This window comes from Paracoccidioides brasiliensis, assembly GCF_000150735.1.
Source record: "Paracoccidioides brasiliensis Pb18 unplaced genomic scaffold supercont2.7, whole genome shotgun sequence".
NCBI classification, from domain to species: Eukaryota; Fungi; Ascomycota; class Eurotiomycetes; order Onygenales; family Ajellomycetaceae; genus Paracoccidioides; species Paracoccidioides brasiliensis.
In genome coordinates, this window is record NW_011371364.1 from 12,460 (window position 1) to 26,224 (window position 13,765).

At 47.6% G+C, this 13,765-nt stretch overlaps 2 protein-coding genes across 2 annotated transcripts; one reads left to right on the forward strand and one right to left on the reverse strand.

The window, feature by feature from the left end:
- Window positions 1–1,990: 1,990 nt before the first annotated feature.
- Window positions 1,991–3,163, reverse strand: PADG_05710 (uncharacterized protein; the record flags this gene model as incomplete). The annotated part of the gene is made up of 1 exon (XM_010763078.1): window positions 1,991–3,163. The coding sequence occupies one exon, from the start codon at window positions 3,161–3,163 to the stop codon at window positions 1,991–1,993; it is 1,173 nt and encodes a 390-aa protein (XP_010761380.1).
- A 2,028-nt stretch (window positions 3,164–5,191) lies between these two features.
- PADG_05711 (chromatin-binding exonuclease XRN1) lies at window positions 5,192–9,529 on the forward strand (the record flags this gene model as incomplete). Its single annotated transcript, XM_010763079.1, has 1 exon — window positions 5,192–9,529. One exon carries the CDS (start codon window positions 5,192–5,194, stop codon window positions 9,527–9,529), a length of 4,338 nt encoding a protein of 1,445 aa, XP_010761381.1.
- Window positions 9,530–13,765: the final 4,236 nt, after the last annotated feature.

Sequence of the window (13,765 nt, forward strand, 5' to 3'; positions counted from 1 at the left end):
TGAACTTCATAATTAAGCTCTGCACCATTCATTGTCTTTGAATAGAAGGCTACTGGGTGCCAAAGGTCATTTTCAAATCTTTGACTTAGTACCCCAGCCACTACTCCGTCAGAGGCGTCAGTCTCAATACGAGTCTCCCGCTCAGGGTCATAGTAACGCAGTGTCGGAGCCTCCACCAGCTGCCTCTTCAGTTTTTCAAAGGCTGATTTGCATTCTGATGTCCACACAAATGGGATAGTCTTCTTTGTCAACTGGTACAGTGGCTTTGCGATTCGGCTGTAGTTCCTTATGAATCGTCGGTAGAAATTGCCAAATCCTAGGAATGACTGGACTCCTTTGACTGTGGTGGGGGCCTGCCATCTCACAATGGCAGCTGTCTTCTCTGGGTCTGCCTCAATCCCTTCTGTACTGATGATGAACCCTAGGTATTTTGTCCTCTGGACTGCAAACTCACATTTCTGGATGCTGGCTTGCAAACCTGCTGTCTTTAGTCGGTCTAGCACTGAGTTTACCTGCTGCTTGTGCTCCTCCAGATTCTTGCTATAGATTAGAAGATCATCCATGAATGCTGTCATAAACTTGTCCAGGTAGTCAAAGAAGATACTGTTAACAAACCGTTGAAAGCAGGCAGGGGCGTTTGTAAGGCCAAAGGGGACCACCCGATATTTATAGGTCCCGTAGCGGGTTCTAAAGGTGGTCAGGTCCTCAGACTCAGGGTCCATTCGGATGCGATGGAACCCCTGCCGAATGTCCAACTTTGTAAAGTATTTCGCCCCATTGAGTCGGTCCATCAGCTCATCTATCAGGGGCAAGGGATACTGATCTCGTTTGGTTATAGCATTCAGCTTGCGAAAGTCAACACAGAATCGTAACTTCTTCCCACTACGGGCAATCAGGATTGGGGAGGCGTAGGGGGCTGAACTTGGGGTGACGAAACCCTTTGCTAGGTTGGCTTCAAGGTAGGTCTTCACTGCCTCTAGTTCCTCTAGATTCATCTTATATAGAGGCGCATGTCCAATGCCCTGGGTGAGGTCAACATCAGGCTGGAGCTCTATTTTAAAATCAACATTCTTCCGTAGGGGGGGCAGTTCATCTGATGCTTTCTTTGAGAAGCAGTCCTCCCGGCCTTTCAACCATTCTGGTAAGTTGCTGATCAGCTCCTCATCAGACTCATCCTCAGCTCCCACTAAACCCCGCTTCTCCTCAAGCTGTTTATCAATTTCATACAGACTGGTTATGAAGACTGTTGACTTCTTGTTCTTCATATAACCATGGAAGGAAGCAGCCCCAATGAAGTTCATATCCATCATCTGTGGTGCTGTCTCCTCCCAGGTCAGCCCCTGCCTCGTCTCAGGCATCACGACTGAGCTGGTCCCTTTCAATCTGCGGAGCTGAGCCTGATGCTCCTGTCTGATCTCCTCATCCAGCTTGATCTCTCTTCGTTCCACATCCGCCTGATGCTCAGGCTTGGGGTCTGGGCGCTTCAGTACTGACCAGGGTACTATCTTCAACATCGGCTCCGCCACCTGTTCAGGGATAGACCGTTCACTCGGCCAAACCAGGCGTTGGTTTTTAACATCAAGCCATATATCCTGTGCTGCCAACCACTTCCGTCCCAGGATGACAGGGTGCTGGCCTAGGTCTGTTACCAGCAGAGGGACATTCTGAAATCTCCGGCCATCCACCCAGAGGTTTAGGGTCAATGTGCGGTCTATCACCCCGCCGGGGGCGCCATTGTATCCCTTCATGCGGCATTTGAATGGGAGTTCTTGAAACTTCCTATCAAAGAATCTTGCCAATTCTATGGCATATCGGGTATCAATAAAATTCGCACCATTTGCTCCAGTATCAGCAAGAGAATTTGTAGAAGTAGCAATTCCATTGTAGGCTAATTTGATTGGTACATTAAAGCTTTTCCCCCCAATCAAGTCCTTCATCTCAAACCTCTCACAGACTGTTGAACTACCTGAGGTGGAGTCTTCTCTCAGGCTCACTCTTTTCCCGAATCTGCTGAAGGCTCAGGGGCATCATTCCCTGTGAGCTCAGCAATCACCTGCTGGGACTTCTGCTTTGCAGGGCAGTTCCTGGCAATGTGGCCTTTTTCCTTACAGTAGTAGCACTGAATATCCGGACGAGAGCTCAAGGCCTCCTTCACAGTAGGGGATTTTGTTGTAGAGATGCTGGGGGGTGTTTGACTGTTGGCGGTCTGCAGGGTGTTCTGTTTGAAGGTATTAGGCCCATTTCCCCGCGAGCTCTTTGATTTCTGGGTGGCATTGATTGTCTGGAGGGTGTGAGCTGCCTGCGCACAGATTTTCTGAAACTCAGCATATGTATCAGTGGTCGCATTGGCTACTGCTACCATCTTCTGGAGGTCAAAGGACAGCTTGTCATTGAAGTCTGTCTTGTAGTCCCCCCTGGCAATCTTGGCCTCCCCTGCCAGGTGTAAAAATTTTGTGACAAATTCATGATAATTATCCCCATTGCGCATAATCAGCTTGCGATAATCACCCTTGGCATTTTGCAGCTTGTTAGCATCCTCATATATTGACTTGAGGTGCTCAAACATCTCTTCTGCGGTTTGATATTGCTCGGGGTGGTCCTCTTCCATACGGGGTGCAATGTGACGTGCTGCGTCCCCATCAGTCCGGTTTTCAATGTACGCTATTCTCATGCGTTCAGTAGGGTAGTGGTCAGCATTCTCCCGGAGCTTGTTCTTCATCCGGGAGAGCCAGTGTTCAAATTTCGGCTCCTTGCCGTCAGTGAGGTGTTTCGGGTCATCAATCTTGACAGACCTCCTGGCAGTCTCAGAGGGGGTGACGCCTCGACTTGCTGCTTGGTTGCTGACTGTCATGCGGACCAGGGTGTGGCTAAGTTCATCACGTTCAGCAATTAGCTCATCAATCTGGCTTTGCTTGACAGCGGCCTGATTAGTAACGTTGTCCCATTCCATTCTCAGACGTGTGATCGTATCCCTTAATGTTTTTTCATCGTCAAAGATGCCATCAAAGATCGCCGCCAACTCATTATAAACACGGTCGCTGTCTGAGTGGATTGCCTCTCTGAATTCCTCAATTGAGACGCGTGGTTGGTCAGTTGGTCTTGTTAGGAGGTATCGCCAGTCCTTTCGGCCCCTTCCAGGGGGTTGGGAGCCTGTGGTGGCCATCTGATGTTGGATTGAGCTGTTGTCTTCAACAGTGCTGTTGTCTTAGCAGTTGATCTGACGCGTTGTCAGGCTCTGAACTAGCAGGTTCTAATTCAACTGAGGCACTCAAGTTTTCTGCTGAAACCTGAGTGAGAAGGTAGAAGGGAAGCTTAGTATTATGTTAGGGAGCGAATGCGAGCTGCATAAGAAGGAAACTCTCTGCGTTGCTAACTGCTATATAACGAAATACTAAGCTTGATGGGATGAAAGGGGGTGCTGGGGCCTGCGTGGATTATAACCACCTGCATGGTCGTGTGGTCACGTGATATGGATTAGGCCTAATCGGGCGCCGAGCTTAATCCGACGTCGGGTCTAACCGGGCACCGGCCTTCGGTCGGGCTCGGTCGGACGCTGAGCCTAACACTGAGGATACATATAATTTTGATGATGTTGGCTTTTTTATAAGGGTTATTTCAACAACCTTAGTGATCACTAGGTCAGAAAGAGCTGGAAAAGCATCTCTTATACAGCCAGAAAATAGAGAATGGGTGACTGTGATTGAGTCAGTCAATGCAAGAGGACAGAGTCTGCCTTCAATGATTATTCTCAAGGGCAAGCTATATCAGACTTCATGGTATACAAACCTGCCAGCAGATTGAGTAATTGGGGTTAGTGAGAATGGCTGGACCACTGATCAGCTTGATCTAATATGACTGAAAGAGGTGTTTAACAAGCATACTCAGGCTTATACAGTTGGAAGATATAGACTCTTGATTCTGGATGAGCATGGGAGCTATGCCACTGCTGAATTTGATCAATTCTGCAGAGAGAATGCTATTATAACTCTCTATATGCCATCTCATTCTTCCCATCTGCTGCAGCCACTAGATGTGAGCTGCTTTGTTCCTCTGAAGAAGACATATTGCAAGCAGATTGAATCTGGCATAAGGCTTGACATTAATCATGTGGATAAGGAGGAATTCCTAGAACTATATTCTGCTGCTAGGAAGGAGGCATTGAAGAATATGACTATTAAGAATGGATTCAGAGCCACAGGCTTAGTGCCATTCAATGCAGAGGAGGTTCTTGAACATCTATATTATCAACTACATACACCAAGTCCCCCAGGCACATCTCATGAATCTCAGGCCTCCTGGACCTCAAAGACTCCCTGAAATGCTGTCCAATTGGAACGCCAATTCAACAAGCTCAAGCAGTTTATCAAGCATTGTACGCAAAGCCCGCCTAGTCCTACCAACCAAGCTCTAGATCAACTAGTTCGGGGGTGCCAACTAGCTATGCATGGGGGTGCATTTTTGACTCAAGAGAACAAGGCTTTACAAGCTGCAAATGAGAAGCAGAAACACAAGCAAGGACAAGGCTGTGTTTACATAGATCAGGAAGGAATTCTGACTGGAGAAGAAGGATTAGCTAGAGCTCAGACTGCTCAGGCTGCTCAGCAGATGGTGGATAGAGAAGTGGAGGATTCAAATCAACCCACTAAAAAGCAAGCACCAGCACACTGCAGCAAGTGTGGGAATACTGGACATAGAGCCCCTGGATGCTTGCAGAGCTAGGATTTAATTGTATATAATTTTTTAATGGATAATTTAATATAGTGGTGGCGGAATTTAAAGATTTGTTTAATGTACAGTGGGGAGGTGGCCAGTTGAGTGATCTGGCCAGTTGAGTGATTGGTTACGTTACGTTAACAGGCCCAACTTATGTAAGTTATATCATGTGACTCAACAGTCCTTACTCGAATTGCTCTGATCTAAAAATAGCCCCAACTTAACAGCAATACGATGAAAAATCCCAACGTTTGACAACTTCGTTTCTTCTTTACTGCTCGTTTCTTTTTTGCTGTTTTTCCTCTTCGTTCGGAGCTCGGAGAGCTTATTTGTTCTTTTATCAGTTTTAAATTTCCCTGTATGAGGATTGATTTCGTTGCTGCCTCTTGCTTCTTCTCTTATTGTCTATCGACGCCACACCCTTTCGCAATATTCGTTTTTATTCCCTATTCTCTATCATTTCCTGTAAGCCGTAAGGATGGGTGTTCCTAAGTTTTTCAGATGGATGTCAGAGCGATACCCTGCAATATCGCAGCTGATTGCAGAAAACCGAATTCCGGAGTTCGACTGTCTATACCTCGATATGAATGGTATTATCCACAATTGTACCCACAGGGACTCGGACTCACCAACTTTTCGCATGACGGAGGATAAAATGTTCATCGCGATTTTCAACTACATAGAACATTTATATGGGAAGATCAAACCGAAAAAGCTGTTTTTTATGGCTATAGATGGAGTCGCACCCCGCGCGAAAATGAACCAGCAACGGGCCCGAAGATTCCGAACCGCATATGACGCTGAGGTCGCAAAGGAGAAGGCGATTAAGCAGGGGATCGAAATGCCCAAGGAGGCAGCGTTTGATAGCAATTGTATAACTCCAGGAACCGAGTTCATGGCGAAGCTGACGCAGCAGCTGAAATATTTCATCAATAAGAAAGTATCAGAGGATGTGGAATGGCAGGGCGTCGAGATCGTTCTGTCAGGCCACGAGGTTCCTGGCGAGGGAGAACATAAGATCATGGAATATATCCGGCAGACAAAGGCGCAGCCGGGGTATCATCCAGATGTACGACATTGTTTATACGGATTGGATGCTGATTTGATCATGTTGGGTCTGTTGAGTCACGATCCCCATTTTTGCTTGCTTCGAGAAGAAGTCACGTTTGGGAGACAGAGTCAGAAAAAGTCCAAGGAGCTAGAGCACCAGAATTTCTATCTCATGCATCTCTGTATGGTCAGGGAATACCTAGAGCTGGAGTTTCAGGAGTTGGAGGAGGAGGATGCCTTGCAGTTTCCTTTTGATCTGGAACGGATTATCGATGATTTCATTCTGATGGCGTTTTTTGTTGGAAATGACTTTTTGCCGAATCTTCCAAATTTGCACATCAATGAGGGTGCGCTGGCTTGGATGTTCAAGATATACAAACAAGTTTTACCGAAACTAGGAGGATATATTAACGAGCAGGGAACGATCAATTTGGAACGACTGGGGATTCTCCTTGATTCCCTATCCGATGTTGAATTCCGTTTCTTCGAAGCAGAATATTCGGATGCCCGCTGGATCAAATCCAAAATTAAGTGCGGGGAGTTAGAGAGAGGAAATCCAGAACCCTCTCAAATCTCGAAAGAGTTTACGATTTCCCCGGCGCAGAAGCAGATTTTCAATCGAATTAAAAAATATGTCTCACATCACCCAGTTAATGACCAAGGGAAACCTGTCCCTCTCGACCTCTCCTCCAATCTACCAGCAAGGGATCGCAAATTCGTAGAGCAGCTGGCTGATGATTTGCATCTTCAATGGACCACAGTCTCTAACGAACATGGAGATCGATTTCTACGAGTACAGCTCCCATCCAAGGAGGACCCAGCCAACGGGAACTCTGGGGAAGATGATGACGAGAATGAGGAAGAGGGCCAGATTGCTCTTCTTCGTGTTATGAGAAGATACGAAAATGCGAAGGTGAAGGAAACAACGGCAGAAGAAGCTCAGCAGGCAGCTGAGAAGAAGTACGAACGCAAGTTCCAGGAGTGGAAGAACAACTATTACAAGTCCAAATTCAGGTGGGGGATGGATAACCATGAGGAGATGCGCAAGTTAACCGAAAACTACGTGCAAGGTCTGCAGTGGGTGCTCTATTACTATTATCGAGGAGTAGCTTCGTGGCCCTGGTTCTATCAATACCACTATTCCCCGATGATATCTGATGTCAAGCTTGGTTTGAAAGCTGATATGAATTTCGATCTCGGACAACCTTTTCACCCTTTCCAGCAGTTAATGGGTGTTCTACCTGATAGAAGCAAACAAATCGTCCCCGCTGCTTTCCACGAGCTGATGACATCTCCTGAATCCCCGATCATTGACTTTTATCCCCGCGATTTCGAACTTGATATGAATGGCAAAAAAATGGACTGGGAAGCTGTTGTCAAAATTCCATTCATTGAGGAAAAACGCTTGCTTAAGGCCATGGCGACGAAAGAACATCTTTTGACACCAGAAGAAAAAGCAAGAAATGAATTCGGCGTTACGTTGAAATTCACATATTCTCCAGATATCGAATACATCTATCCCAGCTCGCTTGTTGGCGTGTTTCCCGATATCGCCAGGTGTCACTGTATCGAAAATGTGTTCGACCTTCCCACAATGGATGGTTTGGAACCTTTTGTTGGCCTAGTGGAAGGGGTCAAGTTAGGACATGAGGCATTGGCGGGATTTCCTAGCCTGAAAACATTACCGCACCACGGTCAACTAAGCTTCCATGGAGTATCCGTGTTCCAACAGGAAAGTCGTAATGAAAGCATGGTCGTCACTCTTACGGAGCCAGAAAACCGCTCCAGCGTTGAGTTGGCGAAGCAGAAACTGGGTCAGCGAGTCCATGTTGGCTACCCCTTCCTTCAAGAGGCCAAAGTAACTCGCGTATCAGATGAACTTTTCGACTACATGTGTGTCGACGGTGAACAGCATGTCGTTTCTATCCCCCACACGCCCTCCCAAGCGAATCAGTGGAAGCGCAAGGCCGAGCAGATTGAGTCATATTACAGCAAAAGGCTTGGTATGATAGTTGGCGAAATCGAGTCCATGGTTCATGTTCAGATGCTGAAAGGATTGATAAAGACAGACCAAGGTGCTACGGTCAAGGAGTTTGCTGATATTCCGGGTATTGAAACGGATTATGCTTTGCAGCTGGTTGTGGACCGCGTGATGTGTGAGGATAACCGCTTTATCGAACGCGAAGCTTTACCGGTTGAAGAGGAATTCCCCGAGGGAACTAGGGCTTTCTTCTTGGGTGAATACAATTACGGTGCACCGGTACATATTACTGGACACGAAAATGGCAAATTGAGTGGTCTTGTTTCTGTGGTCAAGGCCAAGGAGCCAGAATTTGGTCGTGATCTCACCAGAAGTGCTGAAAGGATTTCTCCTTACAGTCCATCGTTCGCGATTGCTCGCAGTCTACATCTAAATCCACTAACACTAGCCAAGATCACTTCCTCGTTCACCGTAATCTTGGATGGTCAGCGTATCAACCTGGGCCTCAACCTGAAATTCGAAGCGAAAAAGCTCAAGGTACTTGGATACTCTCGCCGTGGGCCGACCGGGTGGGAATTCAGTGAAAAGGCGACCAACCTTCTCCAACAGTACATGATCAAATTTCCCGAGTTCATCGCAGGCATACAACGGAAACCCCAAGGTGATGGCTTCCAAGCTACGGATTTCTATCCTGCCGAAATCGCATCTGCAAAAATCAAGGAGATTCAGGCGTGGCTCAAGTCTATCGAGGCGAAGAATTTCGAGCGTGTTCCATTGGAAGCGGAGCAACTTGATTCAGATCTTGTGAAATCCATTGAACACGCCGCAGATGAACTCGTCCGTACGCGTCCAGAACCAGAACCCAAAAAGATGAGAGGCGTGCCGAGGAATGCTTTATTGAAACCATCCGATGCGGAACATCGGCTTGGCAACCAATCGTTCTCTCTTGGTGATAGGGTGATCTATGTGCAGGAGTCTGGCAAGGTCCCCATTGCCACAAGAGGCACTGTCGTTGGTCTCATGAGGACTTCCAGTACCCTGCTCCTTGACATCGTATTTGACGTCTCCTTCATGAGCGGTACAACTCTGGGAGACAGATGTTCGCTATTCCGGGGCTCCACCGTTCCAGCATCGGCCGCCTTAAACTTGACCAACAAGCAACTTATCGCCGTTACCCGTGCTTCAGCTGAACAAAATAGATCACAGCAACAGCAGCAACAGCCTCTCACCTCCCAGGGATACCGAGCTTCTCTCGGACCAGATGGGAAAGGCCAGCTGAAAGAGGCTAGAACCCCGCCGCCACTAAGGGGCAGTTTCCGCGGTGCCGTCGTAGGACAGCCAGGTGCGTGGCCTAGGGGCAACGGAGGATTCCGTGGCTGTGATGGCCGCGGCCAGTCGGAGCAAACATTGCCGATTCGCACTCACCCAAACAGTGCCTCACCACAACAGCAACAGTCCCAACCACAACCAAATGGCTTCCGCGGACGGGGCGGTCGTGCTAATTTCAACAACATGCAGCCAAACGGCTATGTTCAACGTGGACGCGGCTCCCCACGTGAAGGATTTGGTTCTCCGGCTCGTGCCGGCTATGTCTCGGTGGAGAGAACAGATCCAGACGCAGATGTTGTGAATCACAACCCTAATTTCCGACCGAGACCTTACAACAACGTTCCTCCGCCGTCGTCCTTGGATCGTCGGGGAAATGGTCGTGGGAGAGGCGGTCGTGGATCCCCACGGGCCGGCGGTAGGGGTATGAATCGCGGCCAGGGCGCTATGGCTACTTGACAGGATATATGATATGGAATTGTTTGCGGTCGTTGCATATGCATTGATTCTCCTTGACTCTTTGTCATGCTCTTTTTTTTCAATGGAATTGCAGAGGGCAAAAAAAGTCTGTTTTGCTGTGGGAATATTGCAGGGATATATATGGTACTCTTGTTTCTTCAGCTCACTAGGATCGATGGGTGTATATATCTTGATGATGTGATGTGCTATGACAATGACATACTTTCATGCCATGGGCGTGATACAATTATGATATGGGAACGTTTTTTATTTTTATTTTTTGTAATAAAAATCAGACGTCGAATTATTGCTCTTGTTGTGCGTTTCTTCGTTGGTGATGAACGAACTCTCTATCATTCCAAGGTTGCTCACGTATGTAAAATAGGTCCCTTCTTTATTCCAGGTGCTATACCGTGTACATTATCCCTCTTCCTAGAAAAATATACTACGGACTTGGAGAAAAGATCCATTACTACGGCTTGTCACATTTGCTACCACAGTGTATCCTCCAATTCGTGCATACCACTTAGGTCATGAAGTGGCATCGAAAGACTTGACGTAGTTCTCCATCCGTAGGCCCTTTGTGCAGATGAATGTTACGCCGGAGAGAGCAGGCGGAGATGCTGGACATCAGCCAGCAATCCCGAAGACTGACTCTACCATATGTTGAGTCTTGCGGAAAGAAACGAACCGCCCGTTCTCAACCAGGATCCCGTTGTTGACCAGAACCCCGTCACCGCCCCGCTGTTGTGTTGTGGATGCCATTTAATGCCCCGCACGCACGCTTATCGATCCCGTTTGCCTCGGTCAACCAGCGAAAATTTTTCTTCAAGAACGCATCAACGGAGTCGGGAATATACTAGGAAATCTCTCTCTGAGAAATAAAAAGAACCGTAACCGTACAGAGATGGATACCATATCAGTCTGGCGTGCTTGTCATGGGCAGATCATCCCATCCTTCTGACTAGACAGGATATTGAAAGACGAAACACAGAGAACCCAAAAGGGGAACGCTGCAGTAACTTGGATCCGTTTCTACCTGTCACAGAACGGGGCGAATACATGAGAAGAACACATGAGAAGAACACTCTCGAATGACATATACATGTAAACGTCGAAGTAAATTGGAACTCAAGCCAGATCCGCACAAGAAAGAAAGAAAGAGGCTGAAACTGAATATTTAATCGTTCAACCCCAGAGGAAATGCAATAACATACAGCGGCACCAAGGAAAGCAACTCGTGTTAATTAATTTCCCCCGGAGCATAATCTCTGTTAAGTCGGTTGGGTGGAGTTCTGGTTCTCGCAGCCGTCCATAAAAGGGCTGACACGACGACACACGTAGGATATGCGCGTTGTACGTATGTAAAGGCAAAAGCACATCACACAGGAAGCCTCCCCCTCCCCCTCTGACTGCAATATTAAATGTTTTTGAACGGGCTGGAACGAATATGCCTTGCATGCCCGGGAATGCAAGGAGACAAGGACGTGAATATGTAAAACTTTAGCAACGATTTGGCATGGTGTTTGGCGTAACTAACTAGCTAGTTAAACTACTTCTTACCAAGTCTGTGCGCTTCCAGGCGCAAAAATGCCGATGTCGAGATGCGGAAATGAGATGCAGAGCTGCGAGAGCTGCAGGAGAGGGCTTTCAGGGTGCGCGCCTGGAGGGGGAAGCATAGTTAGGGGTCAGTGTAGGAGCTGTATTGTTGCATTTAGTTATTGCATTTAATTAAAACCATGGTTAACTACACCATTCAACACATCCCCGAGCTGAAGGGCGACAACTGAAATGCTTAGGCACAGGAAAGGCCCCTCTTCTGTTCCGAGTTGAACCGCTCGTTGTATCGTCCAAGGACATATAGCTGCAGGACGAAACTTGGACAGTTCCTGGAAGATCTTTGTGGGGTCAGAATTCCAAGACAATAACTCTATCTCGCTTGTTTCTGGAGAAGATGCAACTAAATGACGGAAGTGGCTGATAAGCGTAAGGATGGCTGGCCGTCAAAAGCCAGGGAATTGGAGGGACGGTGATATCTGAGTGGGGGGTTGGGTGTTACAGACCGCAGTTGGTTTACGGAGTAGAGGAAACCAGTTAGCAGTTGAACCTGGGATGCACAGGAGGTTTGGGCACCTGAATTCGCTCGCTGCCGAATAGTTCGAAGCGGTATGATGACGCAAGTTTCTCATGAACGGCCGGCACCGATCTCGGAATCGTTGATCAACTAGCTAAACAGCTGTGGGCAAACCTTGGTAGCTCAGTGAGTTAAACCATTCCATCCATATATTACTCAACAATGATTCCAGTTCCCCCATCTTTATTTCGCCCTAAGCACCGACACCAGACTCGGGCCTTGAGTCCCCGTTCAGCTGCGCAGCCTTGTGAGACTGAAACCGTCAGGCGGTTGGCTCCACCGAAATTAGTGTAGGCTTTAGTTATCTGACAAAACTTTCTCGTCCCATGCCTTATCGTCGACGAGAGAGAAGTATGGCGCATCCCCCCGCCTATCTCTGTCGGGAACAGAAGAAGGATTGATTTTGCATTGGTTCACTATCCCATTTTCCCCGCATTTTCTTTCTTTATTCTTTTTTATTTTTAATTTAATTTTTTTTTTTATTTCGCTCTCGCCAGAGAACGATGATCATCCGGAAAACAAGGACAGACTTTAGGAGACTTTAGGCTCCATCCCCCCAAATATCTACACCAATGCACAGGGGGTGGGTTTCCTGTGAGTTGACTAAAGCTTCTAAAACAACTCCCGGGGCCTCTAGGACCAGCAAATAAGAACTCTGGTGGGCCAGGTACTCCTCTCCCCGCTCTCCTCAAAAATGCTTCGCGCTCAGCGCGGGTACAATGGCCTTTTGTCTCCTCTCTGCTGCTGCCGATATGCTTATATGCTGCTGCTGGAGCCTCTGAAACACGGGGACGCGCATTGGGCGGGCGGGCGAGCAGGGCGTGAAAAATTGACGGCGTGCCTCCAATGGTCTGAGGCCATTCCCTGCGGAAACTTTTCCAAGGATAGCATCACACACCACGCAATTTCGAAGGACGAGAATGGGCGTGCCTACACAGGAGCGGGGTCTGAGGAGAAATAGCCCACAAGGAGACAGACGCCTTTTTCTTCCCCCCCCCCAGGTTGGCGTGAAAACTTTGGCTTTGGCCGTGTACCACGGTTCTGCTTCCTGATGATGCCATTAATCATAAATGGGTTTCTGGGTCCTCCCCCAGCCAACAAACTCTGGGGTAGTTTCCACTAAGTTAAGATAGCTGGGGGAGCTTGAGCTAAAGGTGTAAAATAAAAGAAGAACCCGTCGAATATAGCTGTCTGTCATGGTGTTTGCCTGCGGGAACTCTCTTGTCTCTCACCCGCCCTGTCCCCTCGCGCATCTCCAACGGTGCGAAAGCCAACACCTGTGCAACCCGCGAAGAGAAAACAGAGGTTTTTTTTTTTTTTTTTTTTTTTTTTTTTAATTTATTATTTATTATTTATTTTATTTTTATTTTCATTTAATTTTAGTTGCTTGTGGTTGTAGGAGCGGAAGCTTTAGTTGGGAATAAATTGCCACAGCGCGCGCGCTCGGATTCCTATTATTTTTAACGAGATGTTTAATTAATAGTTCGATGCACAGAGCTTGAATCGGTGTTTTGTCCTGCTCCTCAATGTCTTGTGTCCATCTTGACTGTTACTGACCGACCTCCCCATCGCACACACGTCTATCGACCACCTTTCGGCAGTTCTCCCCACAACACCCAACTGAACCGGTTAGTCAAGTTGTAACTACGAAACATTATTGTTATTGTTGTTATTATTATTATGCGACATGGCCTTCGGGGAGGATAGTTAATACCTGTCTACAACCATACAGCCAACGAGTGGTGAGTTCATCCCGTATATAGTTTGGCCTGCTGCATGCTATTATATTTACTCCCTACACTACGAGAAGAAGAGCAATAAAGTCGAGTCTCTCTATTCCATCTTATTTCCCATCCCGACTCTGCGTCTGCATCTGTTTGAGAGATCAAGGATTGTCATCTCCTTCAATCTTCCTCCTCTGATTCGTCTCAACCAGCTCATACAACTATTCCGGCCTTCCTGTCCTCTTCCGGCGTTGTGTTGTTGCCGGTCCCCAACTGTCTTTTCTCCCGCTCTCCCCTTCGCGTATACACTCAGTATAACGTCTCCTTCAATCTCGCTTCCGCCGTAACCTGTACCTGTGGCGTCCATCTCTCGCCAAG